Source organism: Vidua macroura, unplaced genomic scaffold, assembly GCF_024509145.1.
Source record: "Vidua macroura isolate BioBank_ID:100142 unplaced genomic scaffold, ASM2450914v1 whyUn_scaffold_181, whole genome shotgun sequence".
Classification (NCBI taxonomy): domain Eukaryota; kingdom Metazoa; phylum Chordata; class Aves; order Passeriformes; family Viduidae; genus Vidua; species Vidua macroura.
Genome location: NW_026530567.1, coordinates 42517 through 66758, shown reverse-complemented (window position 1 = coordinate 66758; position 24242 = coordinate 42517). Strand labels below are relative to the sequence as shown.

The 24242-nt window shown below is 60.4% G+C and overlaps 3 protein-coding genes across 8 annotated transcripts in view; 1 reads left to right on the top strand and 2 right to left on the bottom strand.

Moving 5' to 3' along the window:
* The first annotated feature begins 188 nt into the window (after positions 1 to 188).
* Positions 189 to 12841, top strand: TRAPPC14 (trafficking protein particle complex subunit 14). 6 transcript variants are annotated; one of them, XM_053969337.1, is made up of 12 exons: positions 189 to 2595; positions 3732 to 3827; positions 4642 to 4825; positions 5353 to 5439; positions 6211 to 6331; positions 6880 to 7027; positions 7432 to 7514; positions 8659 to 8819; positions 9959 to 10086; positions 11463 to 11644; positions 12351 to 12440; positions 12643 to 12724. In XM_053969337.1, the coding sequence occupies exons 1-11, from the start codon at positions 1927 to 1929 to the stop codon at positions 12391 to 12393; spliced, it is 1902 nt and encodes a 633-aa protein (XP_053825312.1). In that variant the 5' UTR covers positions 189 to 1926; the 3' UTR covers positions 12394 to 12440; positions 12643 to 12724. The 6 variants fall into 6 exon arrangements, with proteins under 6 accessions (XP_053825312.1, XP_053825313.1, XP_053825310.1 ...); XM_053969338.1 differs by having other exon boundaries at positions 12351 to 12429; positions 12643 to 12719; XM_053969335.1 differs by lacking the exon at positions 12643 to 12724 and adding an exon at positions 12183 to 12272 and having other exon boundaries at positions 12326 to 12386.
* A 1014-nt stretch (positions 12842 to 13855) lies between these two features.
* On the bottom strand, positions 13856 to 16513 carry LAMTOR4 (late endosomal/lysosomal adaptor, MAPK and MTOR activator 4). Its single transcript, XM_053969343.1, is given in 5 exon segments — positions 13856 to 14079; positions 15189 to 15258; positions 15260 to 15307; positions 16034 to 16114; positions 16330 to 16513. Coding segments are annotated over 5 exon segments (300 nt in total). The 5' UTR covers positions 16333 to 16513; the 3' UTR covers positions 13856 to 13981.
* Positions 16514 to 17808: 1295 nt separating this feature from the next.
* Positions 17809 to 24242, bottom strand: part of CHD3 (chromodomain helicase DNA binding protein 3) — a 47375-nt gene continuing 40941 nt past the window's right edge. Inside the window, exons 39-42 of the mRNA XM_053969331.1 lie at positions 23520 to 23715; positions 21510 to 21673; positions 20341 to 20470; positions 17809 to 18203 (exon numbers count right to left, since the gene is read on the bottom strand). Of these exons, the coding sequence (XP_053825306.1) occupies positions 18109 to 18203; positions 20341 to 20470; positions 21510 to 21673; positions 23520 to 23715 (585 nt within the window). The 3' untranslated portion in view covers positions 17809 to 18108. The remainder of the gene's footprint in view (positions 18204 to 20340; positions 20471 to 21509; positions 21674 to 23519; positions 23716 to 24242) is intronic.

Below are 24242 nucleotides of genomic sequence, written 5' to 3'. Positions count from 1 at the left end.
CATTTTTGGGACCCCGGAACATCCAAAATGAACCTTTTCTCTACGCATGCGCACTGAGGACGCGAACGCCGCCATATACGGCAGTTTTTTTTGTCCCTATTACGCATGCGCCGTACACTCACGGGCGCCGCCATGCTTCCCGCCACTTCCGTACCGCTTGCGCATGCGCAAAGCTCCATGGACGCCGCCATGCGTGCCGGCGTTGCCGTACGCATTCACCAGACCGCACCCGGAAGCGCTGAACGGGCCCGGACCGGAGCCGGGACCCCCCCTCCCCCCCCCCCGGTAACCCCGGACCGGAGCCGGGACCCCCCCACCAGGACCCCCCGGTAACCCCGGGACTCCCCCGATAACCCCGGACCGGAGCCGGGACCACCCCGCAGGATCCCCCGGGACCCCCCGGTAACCCCGGATCAGGCCTGGACCAGGCCCGGGAGCCCCCCCCGGTAACCCCGGGACCCCCCCAGGACCTCTCGGTAACCCCAGACCAGGCCCGGGACCCTTCTCCGGTAACCGAGGATTCCCCCTGGACCCCCCCGTTATCCTCCCGGTATTCCGGGAATTTTCAATTTTGGGATTTCACCCCAAAATTCCCGGGATTTTACGGCCCCCCCCGCAAACCCTTCATCATCCTCTCGGTATTCCCGGGATTCTCCCGGGATTTAAATCCCATTATCCCCCCAAAAAAGCCCGAAAATTCCCGGGATTTCCTCGGGATTTAAGGCCCCAAAATCTGCGGGATTTTCTCTCGTTCTTCCCCACGGGATTGCCCCAAAATTCCCGGGATTTCCTCGGGATTTAAGCCCAAAAATCCCCCCATATTCCTCCAAATTTCCCGAAAATTCCCGGATTTTTTCCGGCATTTAACCCCAATATTCCCTGGATTTAACCCCCCGAAATTCCCGGAATTTTTTTCGGGATTTAACCCCCCCAAAATTCCCGGATTTTTTCTGGGATTTACCTCCCCCGAAAATTCTCAAAAATTCCCGACATTTCCTCAGGATTTAAGGCCCAAAATTCCTGGGATTTAATCCCTCCGAAATTCCCAAAAATTCCCAAAATTCTGCTAGGATTTAACCCCGAAAATTCCCAGATTTCCCCCCTTTATTTTCCCCCACATTCCTTTGGTATTTAACCCCTATTTTTCCCAATATTCCCAGAATTTCCTCGGGAATTTAACCTTCAGTTCCCTCAGGATTTACCTCCTTCATCCCCACATTTCTTCCCTGTATTTTTCCCTCATTTCTCCCAGTTTTTTCCCCCAAATTTCCAAAATTCTTTCAGGATTTAACCTCTCAATTCCCAGATATTTTCCCCGTATTTTCTCTCCTATTTTTCCCAGTTTTTTTTTTCTCAATTTTTTTCCTCATTTTCCCTCCTATTTTCCTTTTTTTCCCTTTCCCCCAATTTCCTCCCTAATTTCCCTTTCCCCCCCATTTCTTTCTCCATTCCCCATTTTCCCTCCTATTTTTCCCTTTTTTTTTCCCAATTTCCCCCCCAATTTTCCCTCCTAGTTTCCCCAATTTCCCCTCCTAGTTTCCCCCATTCTTTTCTCCATTTTTCCCTTTTTTCCCCTCCACTTTCCCTCATATTTTCCCCATTTTCCCTCCACTTTCCTTCATATTTTCTTTCCACTTTCCCTCATATCCTCCCTAATTTTCCCTCCATTTCCTCTCATATTTTCCCCATTTTTCTCTCCTCTTTCCCTCATATTTTCTCTATTTTTTCCTCCATTTCCTCTCATATTTTCCCCATTTTTCCCTTCTCTTTCCCTCATATTTTCTCTATTTTCCCCTCCATTTCTTCTCATATTTTCCCCATTTTTCCCTCCACTTTCCCTCGTATTTTCCCCATTATTGCCCCCATTTTCTCTCCTATTTCCCCCAACTTTTCCCTCATATTTCCCCCCAAGTTTCCCCCTCCGCCATGGAATCCCAGTGCGATTACTCCATGTACTTCCCGGCCGTTCCCTTCCCGCCGCGGGAATTCCTGGCGGGAGAATCCTCGGGCTACCGCGCGCTGCCGCGCCGCAACCACCTGTACCTGGGCGAGACCGTGCGCTTCCTGCTGGTGCTGCGCAGGAACCCCGGGAATGCCGAGAGGAACCCCGAGAGAACTCCCGGGAATGCCGAGAGAACTCCCGGGAACAACGAGAGAATTCCCGCCAACTCTGAGAGAGTTCCCGCCAATCCTGAGAGAATTCCCGCCAATCCCGACGGAACTCCCGCCAATCCCGAGAGAACTCCCGCCCACTCCGGCATGAACCCCGCCCACTCCGACAGTAACCCCGCCCGCTCCAGCGCAAACCCCGCCCACTCCGGCGTTAACCCCGCCCACTCGGACACAAGCCCCGCCCAGCCCGGCGTGGCCAGCTCGCCCTGGGCCCAGCTGGCCTCGTCGCTGTCGGCGCTGGCCACGGTCACGAGCGGGGACAGCCGGGCGCGGGAGGAGGAGGAGGAGGAGGAGGAGGAGCACGCCGGCAATGCCGGGGATTTCGGGAACGGCCCCGAGGATTCCCGGGAGCCGCCGCTCTTCCGGGAGTGCCGCGCGCTGCTCACGCACTCCAGGGGCCCGCCGGGCTGCGGCGGGGCTGGGGTGAGCCGGGGGGAAAATCCGGGATTTGGGGACCTTGCGGGTGCTGAGCTCCTCGTCTTTCCTGGGATTTTCCCGCCTTTTTGGGGAGATTTTCCTGGGATTTCCCATTTTTTTCCTGGTTTTTCCCATTTTCTCCAGGTATTTCCCATTTTTCCCTGATTTTTCCACTTCCTTCCCCCCTTTTTTTCCCCTGGTTTTTCCCATTTTTTCCTTTTTTTCCTGTTTTTCCTTGGTTTTTCCCATTTTTCCTGGGATTTTCCTGGGGTTTTCCTATTTTTCCTTGTTTTTTTCATATTTTTTATTGGTTTTTCCCATTTTTTCCTGGGATTTTCCTGGGATTTTCTGATTCTCCCTTGGTTTTTCCTATTTTTCCTGGGATTTCCTCATTTTTCCTTGGTTTTTCCCATTTTTCCTTGGTTTTTCCCATTTTTTCTTGTGTTTTCCCCATTTTTTCCTGATTTTCCTCCATTTTCTCCCAATTTTTCCCATTTTCCCCCATTTTCCTCCCATTTTCCCCCATTTTTTCCCGTTTTTCCCAATTTCTCTGTTTTTTCCCCCGTTTTCCCAGCTCCCCGTGGACGATCCCATCGTCTCCCAGGACGAGCTCCTTTCCCCATTTTCTCCCATTTTCCCCATTCCCCCCCCCTTTTTTTCCCCCATTTTCCCCATTTTCCCCCCCATTTTTTCCCCATTTTTCCCCATTTTCCCCCATTTTTTCCTGTTTTTCCCAATTTCTCCCATTTTTCCCCCGTTTTCCCAGCTCCCCGTGGACGATCCCATCGTCTCCCAGGACGAGCTCCTTTCCCCATTTTCTCCCATTTTCCCCATTCCCCCCCCCATTTTTTCCCCCATTTTCCCCATTTTCTCCCCCATTTTTTCCCCATTTTTCCCCATTTTCCCCCATTTTTTCCTGTTTTTCCCAATTTCTCCCATTTTTCCCCCGTTTTCCCAGCTCCCCGTGGACGATCCCATCGTCTCCCAGGACGAGCTCCTTTCCCCATTTTCTCCCATTTTCCCCATTCCCCCCCCCATTTTTTCCCCCATTTTCCCCATTTTCCCCCCCATTTTCCCCCCATTTTTCCCCCATTTTTTCCCCATTTTTCCCAATTTCTCGGTTTTTTCCCCCGTTTTTCCAGCTCCCCGTGGACGATCCCATCGTCTCCCAGGACGAGGTCATTTTCCCCCTCACCGTGGCCCTGGACCGGCTCCCGCCCGGCACCGCCAAGGCCAAGGTGGGGACATTTGGGGACATTTGGGGACATTTGGGGACGCTTTGGGGACAATTGGGGACACTTTGGGGACAATTGAAGACATTTTGGGGACAATTGGGGACACTTGGGGACATCGGGAGTGGATGGGAAGGGACATTGGGGACACTTTGGGGACAACTGGGGACACTTTGGGGACATTTTTGGTCATTGGGGACACTTGGGGACATCGGGAATGGATGGGGAGGGACATTTGGGGACATTCTGGGGACATTGGGGACAACTGGGAATGGATGGGGAGGGACCTTGGGGACAGTTGGGGACACTTTGGTGAAACTGGGGACAATTGAGGACATATTGGGGACAACTGGGGATATCAGGAATGGATGGGGAGGGACTTTGGGGTCACTTTGGGGACACTTTGGGGACACATTGGGGACAATTGGGAATGGATGGGGAGGGACCTTGGGGACATTTTGGGGACACTTTGGGGGTAATCTGGGGACATTTGGGGACACTTTGGGGACAATGGGAATGGGATGAGGAGGGACTTTGGGGACATCGAGGGCATTGGGGACGTTGGGGACACTTTGGAGACTTTGGGGACACCTTGGGGACAATGTGGGGGGACTCTGCGACGGTTTGGGGACATCGGGATGGGGAGGGGACAGCGCGGTGACCTTGGGGACACTTTGGGGACAGTTCAGTGACAATTGGGGTGGGGTGGTGACCTTGGGGACACTTTGGGGACATCGGGATGGGCTGGGGTAGGGAGGGGACAGCGCGGTGACCTTGGGGACACCTTGGTGACCCCGTGGTGTCCCCTTGGTGTCCCCAGATCGTGGTGACCGTGTGGCAGCGGGACACGGAGCCCCCGGAGCTGCAGGAGGGGACAGGGCCAGGGCCAGGCCAGGTGACAATGACAGGGACAGGGCCAGGGCCAGGGGGGTACCTGAGGCTGCTCCAGGGCCGCGCCCCCGGCCAGGTGTTCCGGCAGCAGCACGGGGCCTTCAAGGCACAAGGTGAGGTCCCCAAATGTCCCCAAAGTGTCACCTCCCCCCCCCTCTGCTGTCCCCAAGTGTCCCCTGAGTGTCCCCGAGTGTCCCCTCCCCAGTGGTGCCACCCCCGAGTGTCCCCAAGTGTCCCCTCAGTGCCACCCCAGGTGTCCCCACGGGGCCTTCAAGGCACAAGGTGAGGTCCCCAAATGTCCCCAAAGTGTCACCTCCCCCCCCTCTGCTGTCCCCAGGTGTCCTAACCCCCCCCCCCCCCAGGGACCTCCAAGGATTGTCCCCAACCCCGACTTGGGGACACTTTTGGTGCCATCAAGGCGGGACAAGGCCCCTTGGCTCAGCCTGGTGGCTCTGCTGGCTGTCCCCAAGTGTCCCCTGGTGTCCTCAGGTGTCCCAAAGCCACCCCAAACCCCTCAGTGACCCCCAAGGATTGTCCCCAACCCCGACTTGGGGACACTTTTGGTGCCACCAAGGCGGGACAAGGCCCAGCCTGGTGGCCGTGGCTGGCTGTCCCCAAGTGTCCCCTGGTGTCCCCACAGTGTCCACGCTGCTGACGGTGCTGCCACCCCCCCGTGTCCGCTGCCGCCAGGTGACCGTGTCCGGCAAGTACCTGACCGTGCTCAAAGGTGACAGCTGGGGACAGCTGGGGACACTGGGGGGGGGTTGGGGACAGCTGGGGACACTGGGGGGGTTGGGGACATTTGGGGACATTGGGGGGGTTGGGGACATTTGAGGGGGTGGGGACAAAGTGGGGGGGACAGGGTGGGGGGAAAAAACGGGGAAGGGTCACCCCTGATGTCCCCAATGTCCCCTGATGTCCTGGATGTCCCCAATGTCCTCTGCATGTCCTTGATGTCCCCAGTATCCCAAACACCCCCAATGTCCCCTGATGTCCCTGATGTCCTTAATGTCACCAATGTCCCCAATGTCCCCGATGTCCCCAGTGCTCTGGATGTCCCCAATGTCCCCGATGTCCCCCGGGTCCTGGATGTCCCCAGTGTCCCCAGTGCCCTGGATGTCCCCGTTGTCCCCAACTGTCCCCAGTGCTCAATGGCAGCTCGCAGGAGGAGCTGTCCCTGTGGGACGTGCAGGTCCTGCCTGATGTCCCCAGTGTCCCCAATGTCCCCAATGTCCCCTGTGCTCTGGATGTCCCCAATGTCCCCGTTGTCCCCAATGTCCCCAATGTCCCTGGATGTCCCCAATGTCCCTGATGTCCCCAGTTGTCCCCAGTGCTGAATGGCAGCTCACAGGAGGAGCTGTCCCTGTGGGACGTGCAGGTGCTGCCTGGTGTCCCTGGTGTCCTCAATGTCCCTGATGTCTCCAATGTCCCCGTTGTCCCCAATGTCCCCTGTGCTCTGGATGTCCCCAATGTCCCTGATGTCCCCAATTGTCCCCAGTGCTGAATGGCAGCTCGCAGGAGGAGCTGTCCCTGTGGGACGTGCAGGTGCTGCCCAATTTCAACGCCAGTTACCTGCCCGTGATGCCCGACGGCTCCGTGCTGCTCGTGGACGACGTCTGGTGAGCACCTGGGGACACCTGGGGACAGCTGGGGACAGCTGGGGGACAGCTGGGGACACCTGGGGGACACCTGGGGACACCTGGGGGACAGCTGAGGACACCTTGGGGACACTTTGGGGATGGGAGGAGAACTTGGGGACAGTGTGGGAACCGTGGGGACAATGTGGGGACACCGTGGGGATGGGAGGGGAGCTTGGGGACACCATGAGGACCTTGGGGACAGTGTGAGGACCTCGAGGACAGTGTGGAAACCTTGGGGACACCAAGAGGACCTTGGGGACACCGTGAGGACATTGGGGACAGTGTAGGGCCCTTGGGGACACCATGAGGACCTTGGGGACAGTGTGGAAACCTTGGGGACACCGTGAGGACCTTGGGGACAATGTGGGGACCTTGGGGACAATGTGGGGACCTCAGGGACACCAAGAAGACCACGAGGACCTTGGGAACGGGAGGGAACTTCAGGGACAACGTGAGGACCTTGGGGATGTGACCCCGTCCCGAGTGTCCCCGACGTCCCCTGAGTGTCCCCGACGTCCCCCTCGCAGCCACCACTCCGGGGAGGTCCCCGTCGGGGCGTTCTGCCGCGTCCCCGGGTGCCACTCGGGGTGGCCGTGTCCCCTGAGCGCCCTGGAGGAGCAGAACTTCCTGTTCCAGCTGCAGGCGCCCGAGCGGCCGCCCCGCGACGCCAAGGAGGTGAGGGGACACCGCGGTGGCCTTGGGGACACCGCGGTGGCCTTGGGGACATCCAGCAAGGGCCACCAGCCTGGGTCAAGGGGCTTTGTCCCACCGTGGTGGCACCAAATGTGTCCCCAAGCTGGGGTTGGGGACAATCCTTGGGGGTCCCTGGGGGGGTTTGGGTGGCTTTGGGACACTTGGGGACACTGGGAGGGCCTTGGGGACACTTGGGGTGGCCTTGGGGACACTAGTCAAGGGCCACCAACCCCATCCAAGCTCCCCAAGATGCCACCAACCCCCCCTTTGACCGTGATGTCCCCGGGCTTGGTGACAATCCCTGTTGTCCCCCTTGGCCTTGGGGACGTTGGGGACATGGAGGCCACCACGGGTGACACCGCGGTGACAGCGATGTCCCCACGCAGGGCCTGGAGGTGCCGCTGGTGGCCGTGGTCCGGTGGTCGACGCCGAAGCTGCCCTTCACCAACAGCATCGTCACCCACTACCGGTGAGTGTCACCTGCTGTCACCTCGGTGTCCCCAAGGCCACCAGAACCTCCTGTGCTGCCACCACCTCGTTGTCACCTCGTTGTCCCCATGTTCCGCCATCCTCAGAATGTTCTTTGGCTCCTTTCTGGACTTTCCCACGATGCCACCTCAATGTCCCCATGATGTCCCCAAGCTCTCCAGACCCTCCTGGCTGCCCCTCCACGTGCCACCACTTCCTGTCCCATCAATGTTCCCTCATTGTCACGGTGCCACCACATGCTTGGAGCTCTCTGGGGCTCCTTCAGCGGTGTCCCCAAGATGCCACCACCCTGTCCCCATGATGTCCCCAAGCTCTCCAGACCCTCGTGGCTTCTTCTACGTGTGCCACCACCTCCTGTCCCCTCATTGTCCCCTCATTGTCCCCTCATTGTCACGGTGCCACCACAACCCCGGAGCTCTCTGGGGCTCCTTCAGCGATGTCCCCAAGATGCCACCACCATGTCCCTGATGTCCCCATCATGTCCCCAAGCCCTCCAGACCTTCCTTGTTGCCCAGGGCCACCTCTGAATGTGCCACCACGTCATTGTCCCAGTGCCACCACATCCCCGGAGCTCTCTGGGGCTCCTTCAGCAGTGTCCCCGTGATGCCACCTCAATGTCCCCGATGTCCCCAAGCTCTCCAGACCCTTGTGGCTTCTTCTACATGTGCCACCACCTCCTGTCCCCTCATTGTCCCCTCATTGTCATGGTGCCACCACAACCCCGCAGCTCTCTGGGGCTCCTTCAGCAGTGTCCCCAAGATGCCACCTCCATGTCCCCAAGCCCTCCAGACATTCTTTGTTATCCAGGGCCACCTCTGAATGTGCCACCATGTCCTGTCCTCTCTTTGTCCTCTCATTGTCCCCTCATTGTCCCCTCATTGTCCCAGTGCCACCACATCCCCGGAGCTCTCTGGGGCTCCTTCAGCGGTGTCCCCAAGATGCCACCACCATGTCCCTGATGTCCCCAAGCCCTCCAGACCTTCCTTGTTGCCCAGGGCCACCTCTGAATGTGTCACCACGTCATTGTCACGGTGCCACCACATCCCCGGAGCTCTCTGGGGCTCCTTCAGCGGTGTCCCCGTGATGCCACCTCCATGTCCCCGATGTCCCCGCTGTCCCCTCAGGCTGCCGAGCATCCGGCTGGAGCGGCCGCGCTTCGTGATGACGGCCACCTGCGAGTCGCCCGTGGTGGCCCTGCAGCGCTTCACGGTCACCTACACCCTGCTCAACGACCTGCAGGACTTCCTGGCCGTCAGGCTCGTCTGGACACCCGAGGCCACCGCTGGTGGGGACACCGGGGACACTTGGGGACATCAGGGGGATTGGGGACACTGGGGATGTTGGGGACATTTGGGGGATTGGGGACATCGAGGGGATTGGGGGGATTGGGGACATCGAGGGGATTGGGGACATTGGGGGATTGGTGATGTTGGGGACATTTGGGGACATGGGGGACTGGGGACATTGAGGATGTTGGGGACGTTGGGGATGTTGGGGACAATTGGGGATTGGGGACGTTGGGGACAATTGGGGACTGGGGACATTGGGGACGTTGGGGACATTTGGGGACTGGGGACATCGGGGATGTTGGGGACATTGGGGGATTGGGGACATCAGGGGGATTGGGGACATCGGGGATGTTGGGGACATTTGGGGACATCGAGGGGATTGGGGACATTGGGGGGATTGGGGACATTGGGGATGTTGGGGACATTTGGGGACATCGAGGGGATTGGGGACATTGGGGGGATAGGGGACATTGGGGATACTTGGGGACATTGGGGGACATTGGAGGGATTGGGGACATTGGGGACAAGATGAGGACCCCAACTCACAACACTCTAAAAATCGCCCAAAATTCCCCCAAATTCCTGAATTCCCGAATGTCTGAGTTGTCCCCAAATCCCTGAAAATCCCCCAAAAATTCCTGTAAATCCCACAATCCAAAATTCCTAAAAACCCCTAAAAATCTCCCCAAAGAATCCCCCCAAAACACCACCAGAAAAAAGAAAAAAAAATCTGAAAAATCCCCCCCCCAAAAAATCCCAAAGAAACCCCAAAAAATCCCCCCCCAAAAAAACCCAAAAAAACCCAAAAAAATCTGAAAAATCCATCCAAAAAATCCCAAAGAAACCCCAAAAAATCCCCCCCCAAAAAACCCCAAAAATCTGAAAAATCCCAAAGAAACCCCAAAAATCCCCCAAATAAACCCCAAAAAAATCTGAAAAATCCCCCCAAAAAATCCCAAAGCAACCCCAAAAAATCCCCCCTGTAAAATCCCCCAAAAAATCCCAAAGAAACCCCAAAAAATCCCCCCTGAAAAATCCCCCAAAGAAATCCCAAAAAATCCCCCCCAAAAAAACCCCAAAAATTCCCAAACCGCCCCGAACGGCCGCGTTTCCCTGGAACGTTCCGGAACCGCAGGGAAGGCGCGGGGCTCGCTGGACTCCGTGGTTTGCCACACGCCGCTCACCAACCTGGGCTACTCCCGCAAGGGCAGCGCCCGCACCTTCCGCGTGGCCTTCCAGGCGCTGCGGGCCGGCCTCTTCGAGGTCAGTGCCACCCCTGTGCCACCCCCGGTGCCACCTCTGTCACCTCTGGCACCCCAGTGCCACCAGTGCCACCCCTGTCCCCGTTATCCCATTCCCAGTGCTCCCAGTGCTCCCAGTATTCCCAGTATCCCCGTTCCAGGCGCTGCGGGCCGGCCTCTTCGAGGTCAGTGCCACCCCTGTGCCACCTGTGCCACCCCCGGTGTCACCTCTGTCACCCCAGTGCCACCAGTGCCACCCCTGTCCCCGTTATCCCATTCCCAGTGCTCCCAGTATTCCCAGTATCCCCGTTCCAGGCGCTGCGGGCCGGCCTCTTCGAGGTCAGTGCCACCCCTGTGCCACCCCCGGTGCCACCTCTGTCACCCCAGTGCCACCAGTGCCCTCCCAGTGCCACCAGTGCCTCCAAATCCCCTCCCAGTCCCCCCCAGTGCCTCCCAGTATCCCTAGAACTCCCTCCCAGTAACTCCCAGTACATCCCAGTGCCCCAAATCCCCCCCAGAGCTCCCTCCCAGTCCCTTCGAGTCCCCCCCAGTACCTCCCAGTATCCCCAGAACTCCCTCCCAGTGCCTCCCAGTGCCCCCAAATCCCCTCCCAGTGCCCCCAATCCCCTCCCAGTGCCCCCAATCCCCTCCCAGTGCCCCCCAGTCCCTCCCAGTGCCCCCAATCCCCTCCCAGTGCCCCAAATCCCCTCCCAGTGCCCCCAATCCCCCCCCAGTGCCCCCAATCCCCTCCCAGTGCCCCCAAATCCCCTCCCAGTGCCTCCCAGTGCCCCCAAGTCCCCTCCCAGTGCCCCCAAATCCCCTCCCAGTGCCCTCAAATCCCCTCCCAGTCCCCCCCAGTGCCCCCAAATCCCCTCCCAGTGCCCCCAAATCCCCTCCCAGTGCCTCCCAGTGCCCCCAATCCCCTCCCAGTGCCCCCAAATCCCCTCCCAGTGCCCCCAAATCCCGTCCCAGTGCCCCAAATCCCCTCCCAGTGCTTCCCAGTGCCCTCAAATCCCCTCCCAGTCCCCTCCAGTGCCCCCAAGTCCCCTCCCAGTGCCCCCAATCCCCCCCCAGTGCCCCCAATCCCCCCCCAGTGCCCCCAATCCCCTCCCAGTGCCCCCAATCCCCTCCCAGTGCCCCCAAATCCCCCCCCAGTGCCCCCAAATCCCCTCCCAGTGCCCCCAAGTCCCCTCCCAGTGCCCCCAATCCCCCCCCAGTGCCCCCAATCCCCTCCCAGTGCCCCCAAGTCCCCTCCCAGTGCCCCCAAATCCCCCCCCAGTGCCCCCAATCCCCTCCCAGTGCCCCCAATCCCCTCCCAGTCCCCCCCAGTGCCCCCAATCCCCTCCCAGTGCCCCCCAGTCCCTCCCAGTGCCCGCAGCGTGCCGCGCTGTGCCGCAGCTGTCGCAGCACATGAAGCTGAAGCTGCAGTTCACGGCCAGCGTCAGCAGCGCCCCGCCCGAGGCGCGCCCCGTGTCCCGCAAGAGCAGCCCCAGCTCCCCGGCCGTGCGGGAACTGGTGGCCGGACTGGGCCGCTCCCAGTCCTTCTCCCACCAGCAGCCGGCCCGCAGCCACCTCATGAGGTACTGGGAGCCACTGGGAGCCACTGGGAGGAGGATTTGGGGCACTGGGAGCCACTGGGAGGAGGATTTGGGGCACTGGGAGCCACTGGGAGGAGGATTTGGGGCACTGGGAGCCACTGGGAGGAGGATTTGGGGCACTGGAGGGGACTGGGAGCCACTGGGAGGGACTGGAAGCAACTGGGAGCCACTGGGAGGAGGATTTGGGGCACTGGGAGCCACTGGGATGGGCTGGGAGGGGGTTTGGGGGTACTGGGAGCAACTGGGAAGGGATTTTGGGGCACTGGGAGGGACTGGGAGGGGAATGGGGGGATTGGGGGGGACTGGGATGTGACAAAGGGACACTGGGGGTGACACAGGGAGGTGCCACCACTGCCTTGGGTGACACTGTGGATGATCCAAGAGCGACACAGGTGACACTGAGGTGACACTGAGGTGACACAGGGGGTGACACAGGTGACACAGGGACACTGCAGGTGACACAGGTGACACAGGTGACACACAGATGACACACAGGTGACACTGCTGTCCCCATGCCCAGGTCTGGCAGCGTGATGGAGCGCAGGGCCATCACCCCGGGGTGACACAGGGGTGACACAGGGACACTGTGGGTGACACACAGGTGACACAGGTGACACTGAGGTGACACTGAGGTGACACAGGTGACACTGAGGTGACACACAGGTGACACTGCTGTCCCCGTGCCCAGGTCTGGCAGCGTGATGGAGCGCAGGGCCATCACCCCGGGGTGACACAGGGACACTGTGGGTGACACTGAGGTGACACAGGTGACACTGAGGTGACACACAGGTGACACACAGATGACACACAGGTGACACTGCTGTCCCCGTGCCCAGGTCTGGCAGCGTGATGGAGCGCAGGGCCATCACCCTGGGGTGACACAGGGGTGACACAGGGACACTGTGGGTGACACTGAGGTGACACTGAGGTGACACAGGTGACACACAGGTGACACAGGTGACACTGCTGTCCCTGCCCAGGTCTGGCAGCGTGATGGAGCGCAGGGCCATCACGCCCCCCGTGGGGTCCCCCGTGGGACGTCCCCTGTACCTGCCCGCGGGTGACAAAGCCGTGCTGGCCCTGGACAAGATCGCCAAGAGGGAGTGCAAGGTGCTCGTGGTGCCACCCGTCAAGTGACAGCGGGGACAGCTGGGACAGGGTGGGGACAGCGAGGGGACAGGGTGGGGACAGGGTGGGGACAGGGTGGGGACAGCGAGGGGACAGGGTGGGGACAGGGTGGGGACAGCGAGGGGACAGCGAGGGGACAGCTGGGGACAGGGTGGGGACAGCGAGGGGACAGCTGGGGACAGGGTGGGGACAGTGAGGGGACAGCTGGGGACAGGGTGGGGACAGAGAGGGGACAGCTGGGGACAGGGTGGGGACAGCGAGGGACAGTGGGGACGGTGCTGGGACATCTTGGGGACACCGCTGGGACAGCACTGGGGTGGCACAGACAGCGCTGGGACTGTGGGGACAGCTTGGGGACATTGGGGACACCACTGGGACAGGGGGGATGGTGCTGGCACAACAGGGACAGCTTGGGGACAGGGTGGGGACAGGGCCACCCCCAGTGTCCGCAGAGCCTCAGGGCCACTTCCAGGGCCTTGGGGACACCAGGGACAGGGACCGAAGGGACAGGGCCACCCCCAGAGCCACCTTCAGGACATTGGGGACAATGGGGACCAAGGGGACAGGGCCACCCCCAGAGCCTTGGGGACACTTTGGGGACAGGGGACACTGGGGACAGAGCCACCCCCAGTGTCCCAGGGCCACCCCCAGAGCCTTGGGGACACTTAGGGGACAATGGGGGGGTTGCTACCACTGCCACATGCCATGGAGGGGACCTTGGGGACACTTTGGGGACACGGCCTGGAGCCGTGCTCGCGCTTGGCGTTGGGATTTTGGGGACATTTGGGGACATCGAGGAAGCGTCCCCGAGCCAAAGTGGGGGGGGGGGGAGGGGAGGGGCCTGCAGTGCCACCCCCGGGTTGGGGACACTGGGGACAAGGGTGGCACCTCTGTCCCTGTTATTTATTGCCAATAAAGAGAGCTGGATGTCACCTGGTGGTGTCACCTGGATGTCCCCAAGGATGACCTGGATGTCCCCAGGAGGGTCTGGATGTCCCCAAGGGTGACCTGGGTGTCCCCTGGTGCCACCTGGATGTCCCCAAGGAGGTCACAAAGCGCCACAGCCACCCTCGGACGTCGTTTATTGTCCCCACGGGGGGGATCTGGGGACGCTCTGGGGACAGCAGAAGGCGGCCAGGGGCGGTGCCACCCCCCTCTGGGGACACTTTGGGGACACTTTGGGGACATCTTTCACACGGCCACCGGCTCCTGGACATGGTGGTGGCGCTTGACCACGAAGAGTTTCTGTCCCGAGACGGTGACGAGGAGGGAGTGCTCGCCAAACACCACTGGGGACAACGGGGACAGTGGGGACAGGGCCACCCCCGTGTCCCCAGAGCCACCCCCGGTGTCCCCAGAGCCACCCCTGTGTCCCCAGAGCCATCCTTGGTGTCCCCAGAGCCACCCCAGTGTCCCCAGAGCCACCCCCTGTGTCCCCAGAGCCATCCTTGGTGTCCCCAGAGCCACCCCCGTGTCCCCAGAGCCATCCTTGGTGTCCCCGGGGCCATCCTTGGTGTCCCCAGAGCCACCCTTGGTGTCCCCAGAGCCACCAGGGACAGTGACAGGGAGGGAGAGCTCCCCAAACACCGCTGGGGACAGTGGGGACAACGGGGACAGGGCCACCCCCTGCAGGGACTTGTGGGGACACTTTGGGGCCATTTTGTGCCATTTGGGACCATTTTGGGGTCCATTTTGGGTCCATTTTATGCCATTTTGTCCCATTTTGTGCCATTTTTGGGACCATTTTGTGCCATTTTGTGCCATTTTTGGGACCATTTTGTGCCATTTTGTGCCATTTTGGGACCATTTTGTGCCATTTTTGGGACCATTTTGTGCCATTTTGTGCCATTTTTGGGACCATTTTGTGCCATTTTGTGCCATTTTTGGGACCATTTTGTGCCATTTTGTGCCATTTTGGGACCATTTTGTGTCATTTTTGGGTCCATTTTGTGCCATTTTGGGACCATTTTGTGTCATTTTTGGGTCCATTTTGTGCCATTTTGGGACCATTTTGTGCCATTTTGTCCCATTTTGTGCCATTTTGGGGTCCATTTTGTCCCATTTTGTGCCATTTTGTGCCATTTTGTGCCATTTTGGGGTCCATTTTGTGCCGTTTTGTCCCATTTTGTCCCATTTTGGGTCCATTTTGTCCCATTTTGTGCCGTTTTGTGCCATTTTTGGGTCCATTTTGGACCATTTTGTGCCGTTTTGTGCCATTTTGTCCCATTTGGGGCCATTTTGTCCCATTTTGTGCCATTTTTGGGTCCATTTTGTGCCATTTTGTGCCATTTTGTGCCATTTTTGGGTCCATTTTGTGCCGTTTTGTCCCATTTTGTGCCATTTTGTGCCGTTTTGTCCCATTTTGTGCCGTTTTGTGCCGTTTTGTGCCGGGGCTCACCCGAGAGGCGCCGGAAGGGCGGCTCGTGGCCGCGGGGCAGCCGCAGCCCCAGCGCCGTGGCCACCAGGCCCCTGCAGGACGGTGGCCGTGTGCTCGTCGTTCTCCAGGTCCCCCGAGGACTGGGGAGGGAAAATTGGGGATTTGGGGAACCCCAAAACTTTCCTGGGAATTCTCAGGGGGAAGAGCCCGGAAAAAAAAAAAAAAAAAAAAAATCCCCAAAAACCCGGCCCCCGAAATGCAGCAAAACCACCCCAAAAACCGGCCCGAGAACCCCCCCCCAAAATTCCCCAAATTCCTGGGGATCCCAAAAAAATTTTTTGGGAATTTTCAGGGGAAGATCCCCCAAAAAATTGGGGGAGCCCAGAGGGGGAAAAAAAAAATCCCAAAAACCACCCCAAAAAGCAGCTGGGAACCCCTAAAAACTCCCAAAATTCCTGGGGATCCCCCAAAATATTTTGTGAATTTTCACTCCAAGATCCCCCCCAAAAAAATGGAGGCTCCCAAAGAAGAAAAATCCCCCAAAAATGCCCCAAAAATCACCCGGGAACTCCCAATTTTTAGGGACCCCTCCCCGAATTTAGGAACCCCCCCAAAAATTTTTTGAACCCCCCCCAAATTTTCCCCCCCCCTTCCCCCCAATTTTTGCTCCCCCCTCCCCCAATTTTAGAGACCCCTCCCCAATTTTTGGGACCTCCCAATTCCCATTCCCCCCTCCCCTCCCCCAATGTTTTAGGGACCCCCCCCCCCCCCATTTTTAGGGACCCCCTCCCCCCGCTTTTCTGCTCCCCCCTCCCCCCAATTTTGGGGACCCCCCCCCCCCGGTTTTTGGGACCCCTCCCCCTCACGGCCAGCACGGCGCCGTCGCTGATGACGAGGTACCCGGCCTGGGCCGGCACCCGCTCCAGGCCCTGCGTCAGCGCCGCCGTCTGCAACCGGCACAAACCAGTATAAACCAGTATAAACCAGTATAAACCAGTACAAACCAGTACGGACCGGAACGGGCCGGTGTCACCCCGGTAAGCAGCAGGAACTCCCAGGGCCGCGCCCCCGGGGACCCCCAGGGACCCCCCAGTCCCCCCCAGTCCCTCCCAGTCCATCCCAGTCCCTCCCAGTTTCCCCAGTTCCCCATCCCAGTTCTCACCATAGCGACGCTCCCGCTTCCTGTTCCGGTCACGTGACCCGCCCTCAGTGCCCGCCTCGCCTTCTCATTGGTTCAGAGCTCTTCTCGTCACCGACCTTCTCACCAATCAGAGCCGGCTCCAGAATCACGTGGGCAGAGAAAAATGGAGCTTTCTATGGTTCGGCGGGCCGGAAGTGACGCTCGGTCCTCCGGCGCTCATCTCTATGGTTTTTCCGCCAGGAAACCAGAAGTTCCGCTTCTCTCTATGGTTCTTCCACAAACCCGGAAGCGGCGCTCACTCCTCCAGCGCCCGTCTCTATCGTCCCTCAGTCCTCCAGCTCCGCCCCCGGCGCCGCGCGCCCCCAAAATGCCGAAATTCGGGCAAAACGGCCCAAAAGAGCCTCAAAAAAAACGGGAATTCCCCCCCCGGCCACGCCCATCACCACGGTAGCCACGACTATTCTGATGGTAGCCACGCCCATCCCCATGGTAGCCACGCCCACCCCACCAGTGGCCAAACCCCAACTCCTGGTGGCCACCACCCTCACGTGACCACCCTGATGGTAGCCCTGCCCATCCCAGGGGTTGCCATGACCACCCCCATGGTAGCCATGACCGCCTTGATGGTAGCCACGCCCAGCACACCACCCCCAGGTGACCACTGCCACGGTAGCCACGACCATCCTGACAGTAGCCACATCCACCCCCATGGTAGCCATGACTGCCTTGATGGTAGCCACGACCATCCTGACAGTAGCCATGCCCATCCCCATGGTGGCTGTGATCATCTCCATGGTAGCCATGCCCATCCTGACAGTAGCCATGCGTATCCGCACAGTAGCCATGACCGTCCCCATGGTAGCCACAACCCTCTCCATGGTAGCCATGCCCATCCCCATGGTAGCCACGACCATCCTGATGGTAGCCACACCCATCCCCATGGTAGCCATGACCGCCTTGATGGTAGCCACGACCATCCTGACAGTAGCCACACCCACCTGCATGGTAGCCACACCCATCCCCACGGTAGCCATGACCATCCTGACAGTAGCCACACCCATCCCCATGGTAGCCACACCCACCCCCATGGTAGCCACACCCATCCCCACGGTAGCCATGCCCATCCCCATGGTAGCCACGACCATCCTGACAGTAGCCAAGGACCATCCCCATGGTAGCCAGACCCATCCCCGCGGTAGCCACGCCCATCCCCACAGTGGCCACAACCATCCTGATGGTAGCCACAACCACCCACATGGTAGCCACAACCATACTGACAGTAGCCACACCCATCCCCATGATAGCCAGACCCATCCCCACGGTAGCCACGACCATCTCCATGGTAGCCACGACCATCCTGACAGTAGCCACACCCATCCTCACGGTAGCCACGCCCACCCCAGCAGTAGCCACACCCCAATTCCCGCTCGCCACCCCCCCCGAGGTCCCCCCTCCCCTTCCCCCCGCCCCCCCTCGGGCGTGGCCAGCGCGGAGGCGGCGTCGGTAGCCAAGGAAGGATCCGGGGTTTATTCGCTGCGGTTGAACAGGAGCCCGAGCGCGGGGGGGGGGAGGGGCGGGGAGCGCCCCGCCCCCATAAATCCATATTTATAGAATTCCATATTTATAACCCCCCCTCCCCCCCCCACCCCCCCAAAAAAAAAAAAAAAAAAAAAAAAAAAAAAAAAAAAAAAAAAAACAAAACCGCCCCCGCCCCTCCCCCCGCCGCGCTCGGGGCCACCCCGGGGCGGGGCTGGCGAGGGGGGGGAGGGGCGGGGGGGCCCCCCCAGGCCCCGCCCCCCCTCAGTCGTCGATGCAGATCACCTCCCCCCCCCGCGGCTCCTTCCGCTCCAGCGCCTCCGCCTCGCGCTTCACCAGCACCGCGGGGCCGTTCGAGGCTGGGGGAGGGGCACGGGGGGGTCAGGGGGGGTCAGGGACCCCCACCCCACCCGTGGGACCCCCACCCCACCCGTGGGACCCCCCCCAGAGACCCCCACCCAAGGGAACCCCGAGGGACCCCCCCCACCCCGCTTCAGCAGCACCGCGGGGCCGTTCGAGGCTGGGGGAGGGGCACGGGGGGGTCAGGGGGGGGCAGGGACCCCCACCCCCACCCGTGGGACCCCCCCCCAGAGACCCCCACCCATGGGAACCCCGAGGGACCCCCCCCCACCCCCACCCCGCTTCACCAGCACCGCGGGGCCGTTCGAGGCTGGGGGAGGGGCACGGGGGGGTCAGGGACCCCCACCCCACCCATGGGACCCCCCCCCAGAGACCCCCACCCATGGGAACCCCCCCCCAGAGACCCCCACCCATGGGAACCCCCCCCACCCCCACCCCGCTTCAGCAGCACCGCGGGGCCGTTCGAGGCTGGGGGAGGGGCACGGGGGGGTCGGGGGGGGGCAGGGACCCCCACCCCACCCATGGGACCCCCCACCCCACCCGTGGGACCCCCCCCCCAGAGACCCCCACCCAAGGGAACCCCCCCCACCCCCACCCCGCTTCAGCAGCACCGCGGGGCCGTTCGAGGCTGGGGGAGGGGCCCGGGGGGGTCACGGGGGGGGCAGGGACCCCCACCCATGGGTGACACCCCTGGGACCACCCCCCCCTCCAGGGACCCCCTCCCCAAATGACCCCTCCAAGGACCCCCCAAACACCCCCAGGGACCCCCCTCCTCTCCCTCCCCCCACCCAATGACACCCTCAGGGACCCCCGAGACCCCCGAGACCCCCCCCACGGACCAGAGACCCCCCCAGTGTCCCATTTGTCCCCCCGTGTCCCATTTGTCCCCCCGTGTCCCCTTTCTGTCCCCAATGTCCCATTTCTGTCCCCCCAATGTCCCATTTCTGTCCCCAATGTCCCCTTTCTGTCCCCCGTGTCCCCTTTCTGTCCCCAATGTCCCCTTTCTGTCCCCCGTGTCCCCTTTCTGTCCCCCGTGTCCCATTTCTGTCCCCCGTGTCCCCTTTCTGTCCCCCAGTGTCCCCATTTCTGTACCCCAATGTCCCATTTCTGTCCCCCAATGTCCCCATTTCTGTCCCCAATGTCCCATTTCTGTCCCCAATGTCCCATTTCTGTCCCCCAGTGTCCCCATTTCTGTCCCCCAATGTCCCCATTTCTGTCCCCAATGTCCCATTTCTGTCCCCCAATGTCCCATTTCTGTCCCCCAGTGTCCCCATTTCTGTCCCCCAATGTCCCCATTTCTGTCCCCAATGTCCCATTTCTGTCCCCAATGTCCCATTTCTGTCCCCCAGTGTCCCCATTTCTGTCCCCCAATGTCCCCATTTCTGTCCCCAATGTCCCATTTCTGTCCCCAATGTCCCATTTCTGTCCCCCAGTGTCCCCATTTCTGTCCCCCCGTGTCCCCTTTCTGTCCCCCCCAATGTCCCATTTCTGTCCCCCCAATGTCCCATTTCTGTCCCCCCAATGTCCCCATTTCTGTCCCCCAGTGTCCCCATTTCTGTCCCCAATGTCCCATTTCTGTCCCCCAATGTCCCCATTTCTGTCCCCAATGTCCCCATTTCTGTCCCCCGTGTCCCATTTCTGTCCCCTGTGTCCCCTTTCTGTCCCCCAATGTCCCCTTTCTGTCCCCAATGTCCCATTTCTGTCCCCCGTGTCCCATTTCTGTCCCCCAATGTCCCATTTCTGTCCCCCAATGTCCCATTTCTGTCCCCAATGTCCCCATTTCTGTCCCCCAACGTCCCCTGTCCCCCAATGTCCCATTTCTGTCCCCAATGTCCCCATTTCTGTCCCCCGTGTCCCATTTCTGTCCCCCGTGTCCCCATTTCTGTCCCCCGTGTCCCATTTCTGTCCCCCAATGTCCCATTTCTGTCCCCAATGTCCCCATTTCTGTCCCCCAATGTCCCATTTCTGTCCCCCAATGTCCCCATTTCTGTCCCCAATGTCCCATTTTTGTCCCCCAGTGTCCCATTTCTGCCCCCCAATGTCCCATTTCTGTCCCCCAGTGTCCCCATTTCTGTCCCCAATGTCCCATTTCTGTCCCCCGTGTCCCCTTTCTGTCCCCCGTGTCCCCCGGCTCACCGGAGATGAAGGAGCCCGGTGGCATCTGGCTGTAGTTGGCCCCCCCGGGGTGGGGGAGGGCTCCGGCCGGGGGGGTCCCGAAGGTGCCCCCATAGCTCGGGGGGGTGGCGTAGGGCCCCGGCGGGAAGGTCTGGGGACAGGGACAGGGACACGGGGTCACCTCCGGGGTCACCTCCGGGGTCACCTCTGGGGTCACCCCCCCACCGCTGTCACCTCCCACTGTCACCCCCCCCACTGTCACCTCCCACTGTCACCTCCTGGTGCCACCCCCCCACTGTCACCTCCAGGGTCACCTCCCGGTGTCACCCTCACCCCCACGGCCAGGGGTGTCCTCAGGACAAGATGTCCCCAAGGTCAGGGGTGTCCCCAAGGTGGCGGACAAGGTCCCTGGGGCCAGGTGACAGGGTGACAATGCCGATGTCCCCAGGGCAGGGTGACAATACCAATGTCCCCAAGGCAAGGTGACAATGCCAGTGTCCCCAGGGCAGGGTGACAGTGTGACAGAGTGACAACACCAGTGTCCCCAGGGCAGGGTGACAATGGCAGTGTCCCCAGGGGTCACTTACGGGCGGGGGGTGGCTCTGGGTGCCCTTGCTGGCCAGGCGGCCGAGGATGCCGTGGTGGCAGGGACAGGGTGACAGTGTCCCCAGGGCAGTGTGACAGTGTGACAAGGTGACAATGGCAGTGTCCCCAGGGGTCACTTACAGGCGGGGGGGTGGCTCTCGGTGCCCTTGCTGGCCAGGCGGCCGAGGATGCCGTGGTGACAGGGGTGGGGTGACAATGTCCCCGGGACGGGGTGACAGTGTGACAGTGTGACAGGGTGACAGTGTGACAGTGTGACAGGGTGACAATGGCAGTGTCCCCAGGGGTCACTTACGGGCGGGGGGTGGCTCTCGGTGCCCTTGCTGGCCAGGCGGCTGAGGATGCCGTGGTGGCAGGGGCGGGGTGACAGGGTGACAATGCCAGTGTCCCCAGGGCAGGGTGACAATGGCAGTGTCCCCAGGGGTCACTTACGGGCGGGGGGTGGCTCTCGGTGCCCTTGCTGGCCAGGCGGCCGAGGATGCCGTGGTGGCAGGGGACAATCCCAGGGCAGGGTATGACAGGGTGACAGTGTGACAGGGTGACAGTGTGACAGGGTGACAATGGCAGTGTCCCCAGGGGTCACTTACGGGCGGGGGGTGGCTCTCGGTGCCCTTGCTGGCCAGGCGGCTGAGGATGCTGCGCTCGGACATCTGCAGGCGGGCGGCGATGGGGGGGATGCGGGACAGCGTGGCCGGCAGGCGCGTCACGTCCGCCTTCATGTCGCTCAGCAGCTCCTCCAGCTGGTTCAGCACTGCCCGCGGGGCCGGGGGGGACAGAGAGAGAGAAAACAGCCGCCCGTCAGCGCCGGGGGGCCGTCCCGCACCTGCTCGCAGCCTACTCGCAGCTTACTCACAGGTTACTCGCAGGTTACTCGCAGGTTACTCGCGGGGAGGGGGTGGGTGGGAGATACTCACGTGAGAATGGGGGGGTGGGGAGAGGGAGGGGGAGGAGCTGGGAGTTACTCAGGGGGTACTCGGAGCTTACTCAGGGGGTGTGAGTAGGGTGGGAGTACCCGGGGGGTGCTCCGGAGTTACTCTGGGTGTACTCCTGACTTACTCTGGGTGTACTCCTGACTTACTCAAGGTTTACCCCTGTCTTACTCAGGGTGTGCCTCGCCCACAGCAGAGATACCCCAGGTGTGCTCCTTACTCTGAGTATCTCCTCGAGGTACTCCAGGGATACTCCAGGGTTACTCTTAACACTCTGGGGATACTCCTCGGATGCCCCAGAGATACTCCAGGGTTACTCCTGCCTTACTGCAGGCCCGCACACACAGGGCTACTCTGTGGCTACTCTGTGGCTACTCCTCGGACACGGCGGAGGTGACTCCGGGTGTGCTCTGGAGTTACTCCAGAGATACTCCTGGCATTAAATACACCATCCGGGTTTACTCAGCTCATCCCTCCAGAGTCCTCTGGGCTTTACGCATTAATTACACCGGGGATACTCCGGGCTTACACCGGGGTGCTCCGGCGCATGCAAACACCGGCGCTACTCCAGGCTTACTCCCAGCATGCACTGCGGGGATACTCCGGGGATACTCCACCAAAACACCCCCGGGCGAGGAGGAAGGGAGGGAGGGAAGGGAGAAGGGACCAAGGCGTAAACTACTCCAGAGATACACACAGGACGGCACTAGGAACATACTCCAGCTTTACACCACAGCTACTCAGCAGAGCCACCTCAGCGCCAAGCCACAACCCCTCCATGCGCCTCCCTCCTTACACTGGCTTTACTCTGATCTTACTCCGAGCTCACTCAGAATTTACTAGGACTTTACTCAGAACTTTACTAAGACTTTAGTCTGACTTCACGCCTACCTTATTCAGACTTTACTCTGACTTTATGCTGATCGTACTCCGACTTTACTAGGACTCTACTCTGAGCTTATTTGGACTTTACTAGGTCTTTACTTTAGTCCGACCTTACTCCAACCTTACTTGGACTTTACTCCAACCTTATTCTGACCTAATAAAATCCTTTATTAGGACTTAGCTCCGACCTTAACCTGACTTTAGTCCGACTTTACTCGGACTTTACTGGCACCTTAATCTGACTTTACTCAGACTTTACTGGCACCTTAATCAGACTTTACTCGGACTTTACTGGCACCTTAATCCGACTTTACTCGGACTTTACTGGCACCTTAATCAGACTTTACTGGGACCTCAATCAGACTTTACTGGGACCTTAATCAGACTTTACTCAGACCTTAATCAGACTTTACTGGGACTTTACTGGCACCTTAATCTGACTTTACTCGGACTTTAGTGGCACCTTAATCCGACTTTACTGGCACCTTAATCAGACTTTACTCAGACCTTAATCAGACTTTACTGGGACTTTACTCAGACCTTAATCAGACTTTACTGGGACTTTACTCGGACCTTACTCCGACCTCGCTCGCGCTTCCCTCGCGCCCCGGCACCCCGGCGCGGCCCAGCCCCCGCGGAAGCGCACGCAGAGCAAGGAGACACCGGGAGGCGGCGTTGGGAGCAGAACCCCTCTTTAATGGCGTCACACAGCGCGTACAGAGCAGCGAGGCGGGCGCTACACCGGGCGTCCGCGCCGGGCGCGCCGGCCCTGCCGCCTCTTACCCTTGTGCAGCACGGCGTTGGCCGGCTTGTTGCCCGCCAGCGACTCCTTGGACAAGTGCTGGTGGCTCTCGGCCAGGCACTCGACCTCGGCGAAGCGCGTGTTGAGGGCCATGGCGGGGTGGCTGGGGTCCTGCGTCATGTTCAGGTAGGCGGCGCGGCGCAGCTGCTCCTCGATCACCAGCGCCTGCTCCAGGAGCTGCGGCGGGGCAGGGGGGTCAGCGGGGCGGGGGGCGTGGGTGGGGCCGGCCCCGACCCCATCAACAGCTGGAAGGGCCAGCCCCGACCCCATCAACAGCTGGAGGGGCCAGGTGTTGGTGGGGCCAGCCATGACCTCATCAACAGCTGGAGGGGCCCAGCCCTGACCTCATCAACAGCTGGAGGGGCCAGGTGTTGGTGGGTCCAACCCTGACCTCATCATCTGGAGGATCCAGGTGTTGGTGGGGCCAGCCCTGACCTCACCAACAGCTGGAGGGGCTGGCCCTGACCCCATCAACAGCTGGAGGGGCCAGCCCCGACCTCATCAACAGCTGGAGGGGCCAGGTGTCCAGACACCCACCTATGACCCCATCAACATCTGGAGGGTCCAGCCCTGACCCCATCAACAGCTGGAGGATCCAGGTGTTGGGTCCAGGTTTGAGGAAACCCAACATCTGGAGGATCCAGGTGTTGGTGGGTCCAGCCCTGACCTCATCAACAGCTGGAGGGTCCAAGTGTTGGGGGGGG